Here is a 22,749-nt window from a genome sequence, read left to right on the forward strand (position 1 = left end):
AAGAGAGGCTGTGAGAGACGTAAATGGTGTCTTCATCACGTTCCAAGTAAACATGCTGAAAGATTGTTTGCTTTATTTTTGTCATCCTCGCTCCCACGAAGAAGAAAAAAAAAAGGACCGGAAACTCTCCCGTCTCCTTCCCTCGCACCGATTCCTTGGCGAGAAAACTTATCTTAAGGCAATCTTTTTCCTGAACAATCCTGAAATCCGGCGGACCCTCACCAAGGCACTCCTCTCTCAACTCGTCAACCTCCGACGACAGGCTGGTCCGGCGAGGCCACAGTCTTGTTATCAAATCTTTGTTAAGAGCCTACTCAAACTTCGGCCAACCAAAGTCCACAGTGAACGCAGCTTGTAAAATGTGATCTCAGTTGCCACGATGCCCTTTGTTTTTGTCGGGGGGGGGGACAGAGGAGAAAAAGAGAAAAGAAAAAAAACCTCCTGCGCTGTGTTCAAACAGCCAGGAGCGTCTGCTGTCCCTGGTGTCCTTGTGGTCAGCTGTGTAAAAGCACCGTTATGTTTCCGCAGTTCATCACACCTCTTCTACGACGAGACCTGATCACGGCCCCCTCCCCCAACTCCACATACGCACACAGCCGCTGTGGGCTAAAGTGGCGGGCGCCGGGGTGCCGAAAGAAAACAATAATGAGTGTCTCTGAGCGAGTGCCGCCAAGCAGCGCTGTTATGTTTAATTTTTTTTCCTCCCCCCACCCAATTCAGTCCTCTGTCTCCTGATTGGCTCCCTACTCTTGAGGCTGAGCCCACCCACTCTCTCCCTCGTTTTTTGACCGAGGGGGCTGCCAATCAAGGTGACTGACGCGGTGAGTGGGGTTAGGTGGGACTAAAAGAAGGGATCAGTCGAGACTCTTCTCCGGAGAGGTCAAAATGATTAACAGTGTGACGCCCTCACGTTTCCCTCCGTTACAGCGGTTCCTCCTCTTCCATGGGCTCCTCCTCGGGCCTGCTGGACAGAGACACACAACAACACACGTTACATCTCAGGTCGCCCCGTCGCGTTTCCTCCCAACCACCTGCAAACGGACATCCTGCCATTTACATGCAGACAACCTCCTGACGCTCGTGGACTTGGGACTCGACATGCCACTGTTTTGGAGAGCAAGGACATATTCTCCTCTTCTTCACCTTTTCAAACACTTTTGGGGAACGAATTTATTTGGGATTTTGAGAAGAGCCTCCCTAAATGTGGGTGTAAGGTACAGAAGTAGAAGAAATATTTGTAAAATGATGTCGTGCCCCAATGTCGTTGCTTTGTGTTGCGTGTTTTTAGTGGTTAAAGGTCCCATGGCATGAAAATGTCACTTTATGAGGTTTTTTTTAACATTAATATGAGTTCCCCCAGCCTGCCTATGGTCCCCCAGTGGCTTGAAATGGCGATAGGTGTATAGGTGTACACCCCACCCTCCACCTTGCCCCCCCCCCCCTCTCCTCCTCAATAGCTACAGACACAGAAATGGCACATCCTAAGGAAAGCTCATTGTGGGACTGGCTCTAGTGGCTGTAATTCTGCACCAAGGCTGAATTTCGGGAAAGAGACTTCAGATACAGTATTAGGGGACCACTAAGGCCTATATAAAAGAGACTTCAGATACAGTATTAGGGGACCACTAAGGCCTATATAAAAGAGACTTCAGATACAGTATTAGGGGACCACTAAGGCCTATATAAAAGAGACTTCAGATACAGTATTAGGGGACCACTAAGGTCTATATAAAAGAGACTTCAGATACAGTATTAGGGGACCACTAAGGTCTATATAAAAGAGACTTCAGATACAGTATTAGGGGACCACTAAGGCCTATATAAAAGCATACCAAAGAGCACCATGTCATGGGACCTTTAAATAAACTAATAAATCCCAAACTGATGAGGACTATTCACTTATCTCACGTCCTCAACATGCAATAGGAGGTCAAGAAGTAGGTGACTGATTGAGGCGCACAGGTTTTTTAGAGAATTGAAAGGTAGAGCTTATAAATATATAGATGCTAACTCTCAGTCTCCCACATGAGAAAGATCAGCCTCCCAGCAGTGAGCTAAGCAGTGATTTTTTTTGGGGATCCTTTACCTCTGATCCATGGCGTTGGTGTTGGCCACGGACAGAGAGGCCATGGCACTGACAGCTTCAGCCTCCTCGGAGTCTCCTCGTTTGGCCTCCAGCAGGGAAAGTCCCAGCAGCGGTGAGTAGCGATGCACCGAGCACCAGTACTTGCCTGATTGGTATTTAAAGTGCGTTATTAGATAAGTATTACCAAGTTTCCAGACAATGACACAGATTAGTTATACAAAAATAAAAAAAAAAAGGTTCTCTTTCTACAGATTTCTTATTCCCTAATTGTGTCCGTCTGTGTGTATCAGTGTGTGTGAGTTTGTGTTAGAGGGTGAACTCACTGTGAGTCTCTAAAACTTTCTCCAGGGAGCGAACAGCGTTGGGGTTGGGCCTCTGCTCGAGGGTGGCCTTTGGCAGCGGGTCCAGCTGCACGGGCCGAAAAAAAAAAACACACACACACAGAAAAAAAAACGTTAACACAAGTATGGGACAGGCTGCGTTTACAATACTTTCCACAAGGGGTTGACCTGGAAATAATGCACCATGTAACGTCAGTTCATCCCACTCCCAGCCCATATTCCAGCTTGATTTGTTTCCTAGACCCAAGATGGGTGACAAGGCGACATAAAACCCTATTAATGCCTAATAAATCTACCATAAAGCACTGGAACCGATCAAATGGGAGGGTGTCCCAGGAAGTTACAGCCAAGGCTTCACAGGACAGTGTTTGTCACTCTGATTTAGCAAGGCAAAAAGGTGTTTAAAATCCTCCTCTAGATCTTTCCACTACTGCTTGTGTGTGTGTTTTTTTTATAAAAGGCAAATAAATGAAAGTCACACATCTGGAATAAGTAGGAGATCAAATTACTGTACATCTGAGGCAATGATGCATTTGGGATTGGTGCAGCTTTGTCCTCATTTTGGTGTTTGTTTTTTTTCCATTATACTGCCAGCACAGCAGATTAAAACGGGATTAAAGGGGCGCCTGGTTAGCTCACTTGGCTGAGCGTGTGCCCCATGAACAGAGGCTGAGTCCTTGTCGCGGTGGCCGCAGGTTTGGTTCCTTTGCTGCAAGGAATCCCTCTCTCTCTCCTACTTTCCTGACTTAATCTGTCCTATCAATAAAGGCAATTAAAGCCCCCCCCCAAAAAAGGAAAGCACCCGGCTGACAACCTGAAAAACATGCCACCATGTCCCCCCCCCCCACTTCTCTCCAACCCCGAGACTTTGATATAACACAAGGGCCATAAATTAGGATTCAGATCCTGTGTGTAGTCACAGTGACCTCCTTACCTCTTGGCCTAGCAGGGCGGCCACGCAGGCCTCCGAGGCGTCGCAGATGGCGGTGAGGTCGTGACCCCCCTCCAGAGCCAGGACTACCCGGCCTCCAGCGAGGGTCATCAGCTGCCTGGTCAGATAACCAAAACCTGAGGAAAAGGTTACAGGAAGCGCGTGAACGGATGAAAAATGAATCTGCGGTGTGGCGACAGCAGTTGAATTTCATGTCACGTTTTCAGCACAATTTTTACATCCTTTAAGTTTATCGGCATCCAACTCTATGTTTTTTGGTGCGGTCAACTGCTGCAGCGCGGGATAAGGAAGACTCAGATTGAGATAAGCTTGCACTCACATTTGGACGTCAAAGTGTAGCCGCCAAGTGGCGGAGGGTGTCCCTCCACGGCGTCGAAGCCAGAGGAGACCAGCACGATGTCCGGGGCAAACTCATTGGCTATGGGCATGACCACTGACCTGAGAGGGGGGGGGGGGTGGGGGGTGGGGAGGGTAGAGTGCAAAGATTAACAGCCCATATTTCAATGTGAATGTAGAAGATACAGTACTCGCACAGGCACAAATTATTCATTTTATCTCCATGAAAACATTTCCACCATTTGTTTTCGCCAAGCCGTAAAACCTTTATCTCATTTTTCAAGCAAAAACACATTTGCTGCTTTTATTTGCATGAGCTACTAAACTGAATATACAGCTTTAGGAAATGTAGGTTGACATTTTTCACTATTTTCTGACATTTTACAGACCAACTGATTCATCAGTCTATGCAAGAAACAAAAAAAGATAATATAATCATTAGTTTTGCAGTGCTACTAATAATAAAACTATCATCTACTAGCAGAGATCAAACTGACATCGCTGTCCAATGAAACCAATCTATGTCCAAATTTGGTGACTTTGAATATTTTAGACTGAAGAATTAAGTGTTTCTTAATAGTTCCTTAAGCTAAATAAACCATTCAAATCCCCATTGGATCATCTGAAAATGGCTTTGTCACAAAGATGTTATCAGGCGCGTTTTTATTTAGGTCATGGGAAGTTGATATTTTCGAGGGAAACGGTTTTCACAGTACGGCAAACAATGGCCTCCTCAGCACAGTGCCTCTATGGTTACATATCATGTGTTATGTGTCAAGTTACTGTACTGTTACATCAGACAGCTACATTGAGCTACATTGAATCCAGTGCAATATTTATTCAGGGTTACATGTCTCTAAGACCTTGTCTGTGTGTATGTTCATTGACATTTTCGGTTGTTATACATGCATTCTTTGTTTCCTTACCTGGGAGTTTATGTCATTTGTGGTAATGTTTCATGTATGTCTTTTGGTGTTATTCATCTTATGTATGTCTGTGTTCTATGTCCTCTTTTTTTTTATATGAGCTACCCAGGGATGCAAAAAAGAATTTCAGCCCTGGCTGACAATGAAGTTGTATCATCATCGTACCGTATCGTATAAAGTAGCTTCTATTTCTGAACATTTACTCTCGGATTTTCTTGCCTTTTTTGTACCAAGGTTATTCAATGTGTTTAGCTAATTTAACACACTGTCCACACTTGCATGATGACTGTGATGTTGGTTGTCAAAAAGTATTGGAAGGAGAATTAGGACTAGAGCTGTGAAGACAAACTGGCTTAACTATCAGCTGGTTTGTCTTTGTGTGACTCGGTGATATTGTGATCTGATACCTGAAGGCAGCCAGGTACTCTACGTCTCCCATGGGTGGATCCAGGCCCCCAGTGAAAGCGACGTTAACGTTGAACCCGACGCCAGGCCCACTGCCCACCTGCAGAGAGAAGCGCGTGTGTGACTCAACCTTGATACGTACAGGACCAACGCAAAATGTTCAGATTGCCTTTGTTTTTCAATACCACTCCATATTAACTTCATGTAACATGTAACTATCACTAGATTGCTAAAGAAGTGCTTTAGGAGAACTGCAAATTAATTGGCCAGCTATCACAGTGTCATTGTTTTCATTTCATTGTTATTTATTTTTCAAATCCTCTAATGGATCCTGTGCAAAATTTTCCCACAATGCACTGGGAACGCGTTTTTCTGAGGTCTGACGACAGTTACTAAGGTTATGGTCACACACACACACACACACACACACCTCGTCAGGTGCTCCACTTCCAGGGAAGAAGTTGCCGTCGTCATAGCGATGAATAGACAGGTAAAGGACATTGGGGTCATCATAGAACGCTTGCTGGGTGCCGTTGCCATGGTGAACGTCCTGGGGTTAGATGGTACACACATGATATGATCACAAATTTTGCCATGCTGTGTTCCCTAATAAGACATGCATATTAGGGAGTATTAAATGAGATCGAACTTGTCCTCTTTAATGCCAACTAACTACATCCCGTTCCCAATAAGGGACTGACCCAGTCCACGATGAGGATCTTGCTGACGTTGAGCCTCTGCTGCAGCAGTTTGGCTGCGATGGCCACCGAGTTGAAGTAGCAGAAACCCCTGAAACAGCAGCAAAGAGAGGGAGGGGCTGAGTCGTCCTTCTTGTAATGAAATGAAGCTGTGCCAAAGCACTTTCCTGCTCCATTTCCATGTTTTTTTTATGGGGCATTTTAAACATGCTCGGAGAAGGATATGATCAATAAATAAAGTCTCGAAACAGCTGGCAGAATAAAGGCGTTCTGTTCTTTATGTGCAAATAAACTCATTGGTTGATGTCATTTCTATTCCAGACCAGCCTGAACCAACGCTGGTATTTGTATATGCGTAGATGAAGTGTCTCCAACTGAGTGTGGTGACGGCTGCGGCCTTACATGGGAGTGCTTTCCTCTGCGTGGTGTCCAGGAGGGCGGACCACAGCGAAACCATTCTGCAAAGACAGACAGGAGCCACAGGAGTCTGTTACCCACACCGGCGCTGATCACCACTGAGTATTTCCTCTGTTAACTAAATATTGGCGAACCGCTGCTAAAAACCATTGTCATTTAGAGAAATACACACAAAAGCGGGCTGGCTTTAATGGAATTCAAACAATCTAATAAAAAGCACTTTTAGCACTAAGAGCACGACTGTTACATAACAAACTTTCACGCATTTTCAAAGCTTGCGGGAACCCCATGATGTCTTTAAGATGATTCCCCGATTTTGGGAAAGAAAGCAAGCAGACGAGTGTCGTCACGGTTACCTTGAGCTCTCCGGTAGCCACTTTGAAAACCACCTCCACCACGGAGCCGACAGCGAGTCGCGCCGCACTGGAGGAGTGGACCTCGTTCCAAATGGTGTCGCTGTCCACCTAGAAACACAAGACCTGTGTTACTCTCACACCTGAGCTAAGTCCACAACTGGGAGATGACCAAAACCGATCAACACACACACACACACACACACACACACACACACACACACAAGTCTGTATTACTATCTTTGTGGGGACATATCATTGACATAATGCATTCCCTAGCCCCTTACCCTAACCTTAACCATCCCAACTGAATGCCTAACCTTAACCCTTACCCTCACCCTAACCATAACCTAATTCTAACCCTAATCCTAAAACCAAGTCTTAACCCTCAAACAGCCCTTTAAACTCGTGGGGTCCAGCATTTTGGTCCCCACGAGGCTGTGCAGACCCCACAAGTATACTGTAGTCCCCGGTTTTTGGACCCAACAAATATAGTAAAACAGGTACACACACACACACACACACACACACACACACACACACCCTTTATTACTCCTCCGTCCTCCTAAGGCTAATACATTTCTAGCAAATTGTTTTTCTAATCAACTTTAGAACGTATTACTGTACTGGAACAGTATTTGTAGTTTATTAATTGTTTTAAATTACAGCATTACGGAAATAAAAAAATAAAAATGTTGTAATGCATTTATTTGCCTTATGTGTATTCTATATCTACGACGTTCCACTTCCGGGATTGCTCCGATGCCGATGGAAATTCCGCCGGATTTCACTCATTTAGGCCGGATATCCGTTGCCTTGGGCTTCCTTTGTGTTGACATTCTAAACTCCCGTCGATTTATGAGGACTATGATTGACTTTTTCCTCAGATCTCTGCAGGGTAAATCCAGACAGCTAGCTAGACTATCTGTCCAATCGGAGCTTTCTGTTGCACGACTAAAACAACCTTTGAACGTACACACGTTCCACCAAAACAAATTCCTTCCTGAGTCTATTTTGCAGAGGCGCCGTTGGTTTAAAGAAATGCCGATAAACCAGAGCACGATTTTCTCCCATCCCGAAAATGCTGTGTGGACTAGGCAGACCCTCCTCCGCAGCGCTGTGGAGGAAGGTCTTGGCAATGCGAGACTACCTTATGTGTAAAGGGTGCAATGCAAAGAAACTTGCCCTGTCTCTCCATACTGTCCCTGTCAACGACGGCTATACGTTTTATCATTTTAAATATGACTGTACTACAGATAATTCAATTAATAATATACAGATTGCATCATGTTTTATTTCACTTTATGAACGTGAGTGTTACTTACCCCCAACCCTCCGCACGGTAGCCGCACGAACATGGGAGTGACCGAACCTGGTGAACCAGGAAATAAAAATTAAAAGAGGGATTGGATAATGGCAGTTGAGTTGAGTGTGTGTGTGTGTGTGTGTGTGTGTGTGTGTGTGTGTCTGTGTGTGTGTGTGCACGCGCGCTTACAATCAAGTTTCTGTCGGAGAGGGTTGGTTCCGTACAGCAGGACGTGGGCTTCAGAGTGAACTGTCTGCAGCTCTTCCAGAGTGGCCTTCCTCCCACGGATACACTACACACACACACACACACACACACACACACACACACACACACACACACACATACATACATACACAGAGAGAGAGAGACAGATAAAGAAGGATAATTCTCATATGCAGTTTACTCCACTCTGTGCGATGTTAACTGTTGGTGTCTTTCCCTCTTACATACCTCACACTGCGCTCTGAGTCCGGTCTCCTGCAGCCGAGACCAAATGCTCTGAATCCGGCCTGCGTGCTCCGGGTGACTGTTGGTGTTTCCACACATACACTGGTGCTTCTGCATGAGAGAGTCGTACACCAGGCCTGAGGCAACGCACAGAGAGAGAGACATGCGCTCATGAAATAAATGATCCATCAATCAATAAGTCATTGACAGAAAATGAATCGGCAACTATTTTTATCATCAATTTTCACTTGCAAAAATGCTAAACGTTACCTGGTTCCAGCTCCTCCAGTGAGAATAAACCACTTTAGTGTAAATTGAGTGTATTTGGGTTTTGGGCTCTCTTTAAATTTTTAAATTTTTCACTATTTTCTGACATTTTAAGACAAAAAAAAGGATATTTATCAAGAAAAAGAAGTATCCTGTATTCTTTTAATGATTTACATCACTGCCGATTGTTTTTAGGTTTCTCTTGTGAGATTATTAAATACACTTGGAATGTTTAAAACTTAATGTTTATGTAATTACAGTTACATACAATGCTATTACATAACTATAGTACATAGTTATGTAATTATAGTTTCCCTAATATTTTCAGAAAAGATGGGGACACCCATTCTTAGCGATATTTGTGAAAATACAGCTTTATTTTCTAGTTCACTTCGCAGGCTACAGACATCTGATAGTCAGCTATTCGTTAAAGGTAAGGCATAATCAGAAGATTCTTCCTGTCTAATCTTAGCTCTCACATTGTGTGTGAATACACATTAATATGAAACAGCTACTGAAACTCCTCAATGTTCTATGCAGTTTGAAAGTGAGTGGGAGCAAAAGTAGGCCAAACTGTTCTGCATGAACGCACAAGCTGCCACAGTATGTGGCATCTTCACGGCGATAAAATTAGTATAACACAAATAAAAAAGTTGCTGGTAGCAGCTTCTTCTTTACTCATAAATGACTTCTTCCCTTTTGTAATTTTAATCTCTGTTTAAAGCAGGGTCTTCAATATTGTCTCATATTGTACTAAAATAGTTCACCGAAACGTGTTTCTGAAAACATTTTAAGTGAGAAATAGGCCGTGCAGTCGCTGAATCTGTCTTCATTTCAGATCGAAAAAAGGTCTCTCTCTCACACTCATCCCGCTCCTTGTTTCCAGGTTAGCACTCTACCAATCAGAAGGGTCATTTGAGTCCGACTGCCGGCAGCGCCCGCCTTCCGATTCAACATGTCAAATCGGCCAAAATGAAGGCCGGCGGCACGGAATACACCGAACAGACTCGAGTCACTGACCTCGCCGGACTGTCCGACGGCCGATTATCGGGTTAGTGAGTCACGACCTTAAAGTGACGAGAAAACAGGCAGACTACTGATTGGTCAGAGAGAATCGTCACTAATCGCTGCGTCATTATTGCCAGTGTTCGAACTATACCGTGGCCTTCGGGGAGCCCACTTTTTTTCCACGCGGAAGGTGGCGGCGCTTGCAACTTACAATGACTTACAAAGATACATAACAGCTACAAGTGTATGCACTATACAGGATTTACCCTATCATACTTTATCGACAGGAATAGATAGGGCAAACAGCCACCCACAAATATATAAACAATAAGAAGAATACCAGAATTCCTCCGTTCAATTAGACCTTAGCGACGCACCCCAAGCTTCCATCCTTAACAAACAGCCATGTATACGGGCTCTTCCAGGCTCTCCACTGCTGGCTGTTCCAATTTAACAGGAGAGTGAGGAGCGAGAGGGGTTAGGATCATCTTCAGCCAGAGAGGACATTATTTCTTCAGCTTCTTCTTGCGTTGTCACCCCGGTGGGAGGTGTGCTAACAGGGCTTGCAGCAGGTGAATTAGTCGTGCTATTAACATCATCGCTACACAGTTTCTTAGTAAAACCAAAATTAATTAAACTGCCTTGTTTTCTTTTTGCCATGGCTATATGATGCTTACTGCCGAATGGATTTCAAGGACTTTGCGCACCGATTAATGGCCTCCAAGGTTTATATTTTTTCTACGAATCTTTGAGTTAACATGTACTAAACATGAGTTGGATTTGCGCCACCCCCGCGCCCTTGATGCTCATAACAAGAATAACATGTATAGTTTTCTTTATTGAAGTGAACTGGGTTTAAATCACCATCACGCATGAATTATATTTTTGCAGTTTTACACATTATAATCCACGATGATCACATTACACAAAACTGAAATTGCACGTCAAAATGACACATTGTCAATATTTTTAGAGACCCCCCAAAATTTCACAAATCACGTTTTCAGGGGAGCCGAGCTCCCCCTAGCTCCCCCGTAGTTCGCACCCTGATTATTGCTAGCGACAGACAGGGTGCCCTGGACAAAGCCGCCATTTCTTAAATAGTTTAGCCAGCGGTGTGTTTTGTTTTTTTTTGCCGCCTCCAGCTTCTTTTGAAACTAAATTTGTCAACACACCTTCAACGTTCTGTGTGTGTGTGTATGTGTTGCGTTAGGTCACGGCAGTGTCCTGCGGCATCGCTATGACGACCAGCCACGCTCGCCTCACGCATGAGGCGGTGCGAAATCTGCAATGGAAAACGGAGGACGGGGCACCGCGGCTGAGCCGAGCCGACCTGGTACTAACAGTGGGTAAGCGCCATAGTAGACTACCTTACCTATGGGACAGGTAGCAGTGGGGATTTATGTTTGTTAACAATATGCTGGATTCATGTTAAGACTTTTTAATTAAAAAAAAAAACAAAAAAAACTGCACTGTCTCTGAGGACCCCCTAGGGGCCCCGGGCCCTGGACCCCCTGTTGAAGATCCCTGGTTTAAAGAGTCAGCTCTCTGAGAGGAAGAAAAAGTAATGAGAGAAATGGTTTTGGCAAGATAAGCTCCTCTAGCTCTATTATTACTGCTACCAGATGGAGGCGGGAACCATTATACCACTTTTTGGCCAATTCACCAGTTTTCTTTTTTTTTTGGGGGGGAAGGAAATGTGTCCTTTCAGTCCCCCAGTGCGTTTAGACAGGCAGTGAAATTCAAAGCCAAAAGTGTCTCAAATGAATGTTTCACGCAGACCAGAGGGAGGCTACTGTGAGAAAATGACAGCAGTTAAAACGGTTTATTTGAAAGCGAAAGGGAAACCTGAACGAGTTCAAAAGAAAGAGGGCGGCGACGCCGAACCTGTGGTGAAGCGGGGCTTGGCGGGAGGATCGGGGGCCGGGACGCTGATCGGGAAGGAGGAGGCTGAGGCCGGAGACGACTGGGCCCTGGACAGGGGGCGGTGTCCCGGGAAGGAGATGGACAGGCCGGCGGCCTCCATCGAGGCCTGGTAGTTTCTCAGCTGATGAATGCGCTGCTGCTCCAACAACAGGGCCTGCTGCTCACACACACACACACACACACACACACACACACACACACACACACACACACACACACACACACACACACACACACACACACACACACACAGAGACAACACAGACGCACAAAGGAAGAAGATGAATTCTGCAGTTGTCATGGTGAGTTGTTTAGTGAATCGCCTAAAATGTAAACGCATCAGGGGACTACGGGGATGGTGGGGGGGGGGAGAAGAATTGCTTCAATATATTCTATATTGCAAGTACAACTTATGGCCAAAAGATGGCAGCCATAACAAATGATACAGCTTCGATTCCCCCTCGGCATTTAATCACAGACATGTCGTAGGACAAAGAGTAGCATTTTCCCAGCCCTTAATACATTTATGTTTCTTCTTCTTCATCCCACCTCTCCAGGACTTACCCGGGAAGCAAAATTATGATTCCCACTTTGGCCACGCCAAGACCCGCCCTACGAAGCAGCTCGATTGGTTAGGGTTAGGCATTTCACCTCTCAGGGTTAAGGTTAGGGTCAGGGGATTGGTCAGGGGATAGGACCTGTACATGTAAGCATGGACGCCTGGCCAATAGTAGTGTGTGAATGCTATTGAAGGGCGGGTCTTGGCGTGGCCATAGTGGGATTCGTAATATCGCACCCAGGAACACCTACAAGTAGGGCTGCTCGATTATGGTAAAAAAAATAATAATCCATTACTCATTGACTTTTGAAAAGATGTTGCAATTACTGAACTTAAAAAAACAACAACAGTGGAACAGTTTAACAAATCGACACCTAGAACTGTAAAATGGCCTTTTTTTTCTCTCCTGTTCATTCAGAACACAGGACAAAATAAGAGTTTATCTGCAAAACGTCATGTGCAAAATAATGTTGTTTTTTCTCGATTACTCTGTTTTTGTGATCAATAGTAGCCAAAATAGTAATCACAATTCAAAATTCGATTAATTGCACGGCCGTTCCTACAACACAATAGAACTAGCAGTCCTTCCAGAAAAATGCAGAGTTTTTTTGTGATTGTTGCGGGCAAAAATCCTTCATTATGCGGCACGTTTTCTTAAAAAATGCGGGATATTTATGCAATTTCAACGCGATGAAATTGCGGGAACTTGCAAAAATTGCAGTTTGATGAAAAAGAGAAAAAAAGTGATTCCCCCAACACCCTGCTTTTCGATGATGTTCACGTCGCGTAATTACGTCACTTCATAACGTTCCCATGGCAATAGGGGAAGATGGCTGCTCTTGTGTGAAGTAAATGCAACATTTTTCAACTTTCTGCTAACACATATGTGAGTTTTTTTGCAACGAAAATTCGGGGATTATGAAATCATGCAAGCCCCGCATATTTTGCGCGGAAATCGCCAATTTACGCGGCGAAAGTGCGGCGTATTTGAGAAAATGCGGCCCCCGCATAAATATGCAGACTTTGGCTGATTATGCATTGAATTATGGCATTGCATGATCGCGTTTTTCTGGAGGGACTGAACTAAGCAGAACCTAGCTAAGCCTACGTTGCGTTTCTGCTGTGTGCCAGAGCGGATGTCTCTCTTTCCCAACTCCCCCCCATCCTCTACCTGTCTGAAGAGCAGCTCCTGCTCCACCTGCCTATCCCGCTCCATGTGCTGCTGCAGCGCCTCCTCCTGCAGCTCCTGCGGGTCGGGGGGCTCCTGCTTGATGGTGACCCCCGGCGGCAGAGCCCCACCGTCCTGGTGTTCCCTCAGCTCCTCCTCCGTCTCCTCCGGGTGGCTCTGGTGCTGGCGGCCCACGGGTGACTCGCTGGGCTTGGTCATCATCTGCGAGACACAGAAAAGGAGAAAGGGAAGATGATGCTATTACCACGTGAAGTTTATTTCACAATCCATCAGCAGGAGGTGACAAATCCCCTCCGACGTGCGAGGCCTCAGACACGCTCTTTTTTTCCCTTTTTTTTTTTTTTTTTCTGAATTAAATTCCCGGCAAATCGCTGCTTTCTCTGGAGCATTCTTCTTTTGACAAGCTTAATTTGGACTACTCAGCCAGATTGGCGTCTTGCTCATTTCAAACCTCTCCGTTGTAATTGAATGTGAGTGGCCGCTCTGCCGTCAGTACTCCGGGGGCAAAATGTGTCTGCTTTGAACACAGACGTTCCACACTCCCTGTTATGTTGCCATTCAGCCACTTATTCTGGGGGCTGCTGTTTACCCAGTAGTGACTCAGTTGGCTGTTCATTCACTTTCACTGGCATGTCCCATTCAAAGTGCCATTCATGGCTGAGGAGTACTTGTCTCCGTAGTGTGTGAATGTTTATGATGTAGTAGTAGTTTTTTTTTTTTTTTTTCTTGGACGTCATAAGAGTGGGTTTCAGATACAGGTGTGTGTTTCCCAGAGCTGTGAGCTTCTGCGTCCCCTGGCACAGAGCTAGTGCAGCATTAGTCTTGCATTGCCAGACCTTCCTCCACAGCGCTGCGGAGGAGTGTCTGGCTAGTCCACACAGCATTCTGGGATAGGAGAAAAAAAACTTGCTCTTTATTGGCATTTCTTTAAACCGATCACAATCGTCTTGGGCGGCGCTAAGCTGAAAAAATCGCCTCGGGAAGGAACTTGTTTTGGTCGCGCGACAGAAAACTCCGATTGGACAGATAGTCTAGCTAGCTGTCTGGATTGACCCTGCAGAGATCTGAGGAGCAGTCAACCGTAGTCCTCATGAATCCAGTTTAAAATTCCAACGCAAACAAAGCGGAAAGTAACGGACATCCGGCTGAAAAGAGTGACATTCACCAGCTCTCATTCAAAAGAATCTGATTGATGACTGAGGCAAATATTCAATTTTGTTCAAATTGCAATGACAATAAACATAGATAAACTGCAAACCTTCACATATAAGGGGCTAAAACCACGACTCACATTATACATATATATATATATATATATATATATATATATATATATATATATATACAGTGCCTTGCGGAGAAGTATTCGGCCCCTTTGAACGTTTCGACCTTTTGCCACATTTCAGGCCTCAAACATAAAGATATAAAACTGTTATTTTTTGTGAAGAATCAACAACAAGTGCGTCCCAATTATGAAGTGGAACGAAATTCATTGGCTATTTCAAACTTTTTAACAAATAAAAACTGAAAAAGTGGCCGTGCAAAATTATTCAGCCCCTTTACTTTCAGTGCAGCAAACTCTCTCTCCAGAAGTTCAGTGAAGATCTCTGAATGATCCAATGTTGACCTAAATGACTAATGATGATAAATAGAATCCAGCTGTGTGTAATCAAGTCTCCGTATAAATGCACCTGCTCTGTGATAGTCTCAGAGGTCCGTGTAAAGCGCGCAGAGCATCATGAAGAACAAGGAACACACCAGGCAGGTCCGAGATACTGTTGTGGAGAAGTTTAAAGCCGGATTGGATACAAAAGAATTCCCAAGCTTTAAACATCCCAAGGAGCACTGTGCAAGCGATAATATTGAAATGGAAGGAGTATCAGACCACTACAAATCTACGAAGACCCGGCCGTCCCTCTAAACTTTCAGCTCATACGATGAGAAGACTGAGAAGGAGATGTAGCCAAGAGGCCCATGATCACTCTGGATGAACTGCAGAGATCTACAGCTGAGGTGGAAGACTCTGTCCATAGGACAACAATCAGTCGTATACTGCACAAATCTGGCCTTTATGGAAGAGTGGCAAGAAGAAAGCCATTTCTTAAAGATATCCATAAAAGTGTCGTTTAAAGTTTGCCAAAAGCCACCTGGGAGACACACCAAACATGTGGAAGAAGGTGCTGTGGTCAGATGAAACCAAAATCGAACTTCTTGGCAACAATGCAAAACGTTATGTTTGGCGTAAAGCAACACAGCTCATCATCTAACACGGACACCATCCCCACTGTCAAACATGGTGGTGGCAGCATCATGGTTTGGGCCTGCTTTTCTTCAGCAGGGACAGGGAAGATGGTTAAAATTGATGGGAAGATGGATGGAGCCAAATACAGGACCATTCTGGAAGAAAACCTGATGGAGTCTGCAAAAGACCTGAGACTGGGACGGAGATTTGTCTTCCAACAAGACAATGATCCAAAACATAAAGCAAAATCTACAATGGAATGGTTCACAAATAAACCTATCCAGGTGTTAGAATGGCCAAGTCAAAGTCCAGACCTGAATCCAATCGAGAATCTGTGGAAAGAACTGAAAACTGCTGTTCACAAACGCTCTCCATCCAACCTCACTGAGCTCGAGCTGTTTTGCAAGGAGGAATGGGCAAAAATGTCAGTCTCTCGATGTGCAAAACTGATAGAGACACCATAACTTAAGCGACTTACAGCTGTAATCGCAGCAAAGGTGGCGCTACAAAGTATTAACTTAAGGGGGCTGAATAATTTTGCACGCCCAATATTTCAGTTTTTATTTGTTTAAAAGGTTTGAAATATCCAATACATTTCGTTCCACTTCATGATTGTGTCCCACTTGTTGTTGATTCTTCACAAAAAATTACAGTTTTATATCTTTATGTTTGAGGCCTGAAATGTGGCAAAAGGTCGAAAAGTTCAAGGGGACGAATACTTCGCAAGGCACTGTGTATATAAAAACGCTGTATTCTGATTCATTTATCAGAATAAAAGAATGTTTGAAGTGGAGATTTGCAGAATCTGTGCTTGGCCTGCGTGCCAGAGGCTGTCATAGAGATGTTTGTGTGAAAGGCAGCCACTGAAGGGCTCTGAAACATATGGAGGGAATGAGAGAAGAGAAGAGAAGAGAAGAGAAGAGAAGAGAAGAGAAGAGAAGAGAAGAGAAGAGAAGAGAAGAGAAGGGCAGAGCAGAGCAGAGCAGGGGAGGCGGAGGCAGAGGAGAGGAAATCCCTTGTTTCATTCACCCACGTCTCCTCCAGCGAGTACTCTTGCTCGAGTTGGTAAAGCCAGTCCACAGAGCAACAGAGCTGCTTGCTTCCTCCCTGACCATATAAGGCAGAGGCTTCCACTCTGTTGCCATGGCAGCGCACAGTTAACCGTCGCAGTCCGTGGCAACAGGAGACTCGGATGCAAATATTCACACACACACACACACACACACACACACACACACAAACACACACACACACACACTGCTTTACATGTTAACCCATACCTGCCTCCGCCTACTCGCAAAACTAAAATACTACAGAGAGAAACGGCAGAATAAAATAAAGGACTTCACAGACCATCCACAGCCAACCTGTTATTGGCTGTGTTACTGCCTGCCGCCTACACAAACAACTACACTACAGCTGCTGTGCTGGCCCACGGTGGCTTATAGCCCTAATTCATTATCAGCCTTTTCGAATGTGGTGTCAGATCTGCGGGCCCTTCCATCACCTGGCCCCCCCATTAGCACAGTCAGCATTGTTTGCATTCAAACGGAACTACGGGAGTATAGAAAATGTACACCGGAGGATTCATGTTCCAGTTTTAAGATTTGTTATTTTTACCCTGACAGTTTCATGATGCCCAGGTACAGATAAATCCTTCCTGTTTTCTGACATTTTGACGCTTTAACAACAACGACGACGTGGGTGGACTCCAGGATACTCTGCAACTTCTACGGGGGAGGGGGGGGGGCGGACACCATGGAGAGTATCCTGGCATCACCACCTAGTAAGGGAGGGAGGTGATAACGGCTCAGCACATCACCAGGATGGAGCTGCCGTCCATGGGGGACCTCTACACCCAGGCTCGGGGACAGCTTCACCTAACAGGCCATACAATTTTGGATTTCCTATCTCATTTCCAGCAGGGGGCGACTCGAGTGGTTGCAAAAAGAAGTCCGTTTTTATAGAAGTCTTTGGGAAAATGACCCTACTTCTCCCTTGATTTATTACCTCAATACACATTTTCATAATGAGCTTATGACCTCAATCGGTACGTTCAAGCCTTCTTCAGCTGCAAGCTTCAGCTTCTTCAGCTACAGCGTGATGTTCACTTTGGAAATTATGGTCCCATTTATTTTAAATTGGACTATAAAGCAGGGGGATGCTTTAGGGGGCGTGGCTACACGCTGACCTGTCAATCAGGACAGAGGCTTAGCGATGCGTATCCATGGCTCTGTGCTCATTAATATAGCCCGTGAACTTGTTTTTGGGTGTTGCCCATTTGTCACAGTGTGTTTTCACTTCTTCAAAGTACACAAATGTATGATATAATTGTATAACTTCATAGTTATTTTGTTTATATTTTAGCCCTATATCTTAACTAGCACCTTTTTTCTTCTTCTTAGCTGCAGATTTTGCTTTTACTTCTGTGTTTTGTGTCCTTTTTTAGTTATTTAATGAGCATTGTTGGAGGGCCCTGAGGCCTTAAGATTTGTATTGCCAACAAACACTTCTGCACTTGTTATCGTTGTCCACACAACAAATAAAGTAACCTTTGAACGCGGCAGCAGAAAGCAGAGGAGACGGGAGGTCAAAGATGGATTCTCCAGCGCTCACCTTGTTGAGGTGGAGCTGCTGCTGCTGAAACTGCTGCTTGTGCTTCTCCAGGAACTGCTGGTGCTGCTGTTGCACCACCAGCTGCTGCAGGGCCAGGGCTTGGGCGTGAGCCTGCGCGGCGCTCCCTTGGGGCAGAGGGGCCGACTGGGTCCGCCCCAGTGGCCGGTGCTGCCGCTGCAGCTTGGCCATGGATGCTGCTGGCGACATGGACAGGCCGCTCACACCTTTGGGACACAAAGCAGGAGGACTTTAGTTACTAGACACTAGAAAGCCAAGACCGCAGAGAGTAAACTCGTATCCCATTAGGAGCTTTCTCCACGGTTTGTCTGGGAGACAGCTCATTTCTCAAGAAAAACGAGAACAGAGACTGCATTGTTTCAATCTAACACAGGCCGTGTGCTTCATCGTGTTGCCTGCTCGATTACGCACAAAGGCTTTCCATTTCTGCACTTTGTCTGTTCTTGTTATGACATCGTACTTTGACTGTTGCATCATAAAGGACACAAAAACAAGGACCGCTTTTGACTGTAAACCTGCTAAAAAAAAAATCTACGTACACTTTAAATACGTGGCTACAAAGAAGTCACGGTCAATCTCATTTTGTCCCACGTCATTTCAGTGGCCCCCAATAATTCAGCTTCGTTTTAACTTTAAGATGTTGTCTGAATTGAGCGTTTTAGTTTTTGGGAAGGTAGATCTTGCTAAACCTTGGGCCCAAGCCACGTACGTAGGAGAGCTACAGTGCTCAACGGTGAGTGTTCTGATGATGACCTGACTTGCCGCCACTCCAAAAAACCCAGCACCTTATGAAGTATTTAGACTAGGTGTCATAATGATGCATGGGCGTCTGTCTGCAAGGTTTATTTTGGCGACTACTTTGAAGAAATGGGACATTTTCAGAACAGCCGCCACCCTTTTTCCAGACTGAAAATTGGAAGCAAAGGTGGATGTTTCGCGTGCTTGTCCATTCAGGAGGGGTTTATATTGTCTTTTTGAGCCTTGAGTGGTCAGAGGACACTGAGGAAGACCCCTGACCTTTTAATGTAAGCTGCACCGATGCCAGCTGAATTCCTAAAATGCAAGATGAATGTATGAACAAAGGGCTTCCTAATTTCACTCTTATTGGTGTTGGATCTAAGATTAGTCGGCAGATGTATTTGTGAACCACATAAAAACTGCCATCTGTTGCTGCCATACTGCGATTCTTCTATTGTGACGATACTAGGCAGGGAAAAGTGAACAGATTAGTCTATTTACAGTGCATCACCCGGGTGAGGAGAGCGAGAAAAACAGACTTGATCGAGCCTGGGACATGATCTGAGAAGCTTGATTACTGTGCGACTACATCAGAGAAAATGTAGCTCCAAATTTGTTGCCGAAAAAGCTTGCCGGTTCGTCGCTTCCGCATTGCAAAGTGGAGCTAGGAGGAGTTTAAAGGAGGTAGGAGCTGATACGAAGCGCGGTGCTTGAATATAGAGGGGCTTTTTTGGTGGAAACATGACTACATGACATACTTGTCTGAGCTGAGAACTCAGCAATTGGTCCCGGCCTATGTGTGGGTGTGCACACGTCCTTGTCTGTACACGTCCTTGTGCGTGGATTACACACATGCGTGCGTCCATGTGTGCGTCATCGCCCATTCACTGCTATTGTCCCGCCGAAAATAGCTGCAAAGTGCTAGTAATGAATGAGCTGATGGGAAAAGGGCGCACAATGCAACTATGTCACAGTCTCATAGCATACGCCGACATATGAAAGGAGCTCATTAGTTTGAGCCAGTGAATGGACGTCTGTCAGTGTGAGGGGTCACAGAGTGTACCACGGACACACATCTCCAAACTGAATACTATAACTTTTTAGTCAGTGTTGTATTTGTTGATTTGCTCTCATTACCATCAATTTTACCAAAGCTACTACCACGAATAGAGCTACCATTGTCACTTTTATGACTATCAGTCACTAGCTTTGTTAAAACATCCGTTACTACACGGACCTGTCACCAGGGGGCTCTGTGCCGGGCTCTGGTCCATGAGCACCATGTGTTGAAGCAGTGGACTGTGCGCGCCGTGCCCGCCTGTTCCCGCTCCGGCCTCAGCCAGGTAGGGGGTCAAGTGGCCGCCGGAGAGGAAGGGAGGGCTGAGGGAGAGGGCCGGCTGCAGACCTCCATCCTGCTGGGCCGAAGTCACCTTGAAAAGAGAGAGAGAGAGAGAGAGAGAGAGAGAGAGAGAGAGAGAGAGAGCGCAGGGAGGGTGAGGGCTGACTTTCAATAAATGGTCACAGACAGTACACTCCAGATAAACAAATTCACAGATAAACAGTCTGCAAGTAATTTCGCCAGCTTGGCAGCAATTCCCTGCTTACATTGGAAGCAGCGGTGGACGTGGCAGTGGCGGGCAGCCCCAGGGTGATGTTGGGTAAAGATGGTGAAGTGTAGAGGGACAGCTGGTTAATGGAGCCGCGCTCAGCACCGCCGCACAGCCTCTGGGCCAGAGACGTCTGGGGAAGCACATTTAAATGATTTATCTGCTTTGGAATCATGAGAAAAGAACAGCACATGGGGCAAACACCGCAGCAGTAGATGTCCACACATGGGGAAAGAGCTACGCCTGTGCCCTACTGGCGATACGAAATCGTCACGGCCATCAGCCTCCTCCACACTGCCTGAGTGCCCCTAATGGCTACCACAAATAGCATCTAGCCAGCTCCTCGGCTGTCTTCCTCCTCTGCAGACGCATCGTCTGAGCGTCCCTCACTGCTGCTAAGTCTACAGGCTAATGACAAGCACCTGTAGCCCGGCGCCCACACAAAGGAGCAAAGCTACCCTGACAGCAACGGACTGAACTGAGGCTGTCTATACTGTAGCTCACGTTTTTGTGCCGTGATGCATAACCTTTAAATGTTTTATTATTATTATTATTTTTTTTAAGGTTTATGCTAAATATAAAAAAGTATTTCATGTTTCCCAACTATTTCATTTGCCGCAAGGGAAGAAATTAATCAGCATCTTGGCTTTCACTGGATGCTAAAACGTCTTTTAAAAGCTTAAAAATTGCGGGCCGTGGGTTCGACTCCAACCGGCGGCCCTTTGCTGCATGTCATTCCCCCCCTCTCTCTCTCCCCTTTCATGTCCTCAGTGTTCCTGTCAATAAAGGCCTAAAACTGCCCCCCAAAAACATCTTGAAAAAAAGTCTTAATTATTAGCAGCTCCCAAGATGCTACTCAGGATTAGAGGGTGATAAAAGGGACTTTAAATACAGAATGAAACTAAGAAGTAAAGAATAAACTGTATCAATAATTGTACAAAAAGTGCAGGGTTCATATAATGTTTGCGTGACTATGAATAACAGCTCCGTATATCAGCAAATGTACATATCGGTCTAAACCTAGGGTGCTCTGAAGTGACAAGTTACTTGCTGTGTGTGTGTGTGTGTGTGTGTGTGTGTGTGTGTGTGTGTGTGTGTGTGTGTGTGTGTGTGTGTGTGTGTGTGTGTGTGTGTGTGTGTGCGTGCGTGCGCATTACCTCCATACTGTTGGAGACTGACACAGTGATGCCGTTCTCATTGGGGATGTTGTTGGAGCTGTTATTTGGGGAGCTTGGGCCTGAGCCGGGGGCGCTGCTACACGCAGAGTCTGAAACACACACACACACACACACACACACACACACACACACAAATCAAATACAGTCACAAGAAAATACAGCAGCCTAAAAAAAACAACTTTTTGAACACCAAACTGCTGCTGCCTGTATGTGTGTCCCTAACCTGCCATGTCGAGTGAGCGTTTCTTGGCGGTGGTGATGGGGCTGTCTCGACGACGCAGCAGTGGACTGCTCCTCCGCTCGCTTACTTTCTGCTTCAGCCTGGAGCGCAGCTTCAGGTTGGGCTCCGAGGCTGAGGGAATAATGGAGAGAGAGAGAGAGAGAGAAAGAGAGAGAGACGACCCAAAACATTATGACTGATTCATTGATTAGCTCATCAAAACACTGCTACAGTATACGGTGGATTCAACAGAAAAGGGCAGTGGTGGAAGAAGTATCCAGATCCTTTACCTAAGTACAAGTGCTAATACCACACTGTAAAAGTTACAAGTAAAAGTCCTGCATTGGAAATGTGTCTTAAGTAGAAGTATGCAATTCAATTCAATTCCATTTGTGAAAGGTTTATGAAAGGCTTATGCCTTTAATCAGCATCTTGGCCTTCACTGGATGCTAAAACGTCTTTCAAAAGCTTAAAAATGTAAAAGAGTCTTAATTATTAGCAACTCCCAGGATGCTATATATGCAAGTATCATCAGGAAAATGTACTTAAAGTATTGAAAGTAAAACTCAATGCAGAAAAATCCTCACATTTTAGAAACTGGAAACGATCCAATCAGTTCTGTGTTTAATCGGCTAATCATTTCAGCTGTACTTGTAGGCTGTTATATTGTCGGGCAGTTTAATTAATAATGAAACATCGTATTTTATAAACTACATGTGTTTTGTGTGCAAAAATCTTAATTTGTAAAGTAACTAGTAACCAAAGCTGTCAGATGAATGGAGTGGAGTAAAAAAAGTACAAGATTTCTCTCTGAGATGTAGTGGAAGTAGAAGTAGAAAGTGTCAGGAAAAGAAAAGACTCAGGAAGTACAAGTACCTCCAATTTGTACTTAAGTACAGTACTTGAGTAAA

The 22,749-nt window shown here is 45.2% G+C and overlaps 1 protein-coding gene across 5 annotated transcripts in view; it reads right to left on the minus strand.

Annotated features, from left to right (window-relative positions):
* Positions 1-629: 629 nt before the first annotated feature.
* LOC120554133 (histone deacetylase 4-like) overlaps positions 630-22,749 on the minus strand; it is a 66,061-nt gene continuing 43,941 nt past the window's right edge. For 4 of the 5 annotated variants that reach the window (XM_039792766.1, XM_039792762.1, XM_039792763.1 and 1 more), the window contains 20 exons: positions 21,842-21,970; positions 21,598-21,707; positions 20,439-20,573; positions 20,071-20,263; positions 18,078-18,301; positions 13,202-13,420; positions 11,433-11,628; positions 8,274-8,407; positions 8,010-8,112; positions 7,840-7,886; positions 6,518-6,625; positions 6,147-6,202; positions 5,748-5,835; positions 5,477-5,596; positions 5,049-5,146; positions 3,699-3,817; positions 3,362-3,495; positions 2,410-2,494; positions 2,087-2,231; positions 630-964 (listed from right to left, as the gene is read on the minus strand). In XM_039792766.1, the coding sequence (XP_039648700.1) occupies positions 922-964; positions 2,087-2,231; positions 2,410-2,494; positions 3,362-3,495; positions 3,699-3,817; positions 5,049-5,146; positions 5,477-5,596; positions 5,748-5,835; positions 6,147-6,202; positions 6,518-6,625; positions 7,840-7,886; positions 8,010-8,112; positions 8,274-8,407; positions 11,433-11,628; positions 13,202-13,420; positions 18,078-18,301; positions 20,071-20,263; positions 20,439-20,573; positions 21,598-21,707; positions 21,842-21,970 (2,486 nt within the window). In that variant the 3' untranslated portion in view covers positions 630-921. The remainder of the gene's footprint in view (positions 965-2,086; positions 2,232-2,409; positions 2,495-3,361; positions 3,496-3,698; positions 3,818-5,048; positions 5,147-5,476; positions 5,597-5,747; positions 5,836-6,146; positions 6,203-6,517; positions 6,626-7,839; positions 7,887-8,009; positions 8,113-8,273; positions 8,408-11,432; positions 11,629-13,201; positions 13,421-18,077; positions 18,302-20,070; positions 20,264-20,438; positions 20,574-21,597; positions 21,708-21,841; positions 21,971-22,749) is intronic. The other variant, XM_039792765.1, reaches the window with a different exon arrangement.

Source organism: Perca fluviatilis, chromosome 24, assembly GCF_010015445.1.
Source record: "Perca fluviatilis chromosome 24, GENO_Pfluv_1.0, whole genome shotgun sequence".
Classification (NCBI taxonomy): Eukaryota; Metazoa; Chordata; class Actinopteri; order Perciformes; family Percidae; genus Perca; species Perca fluviatilis.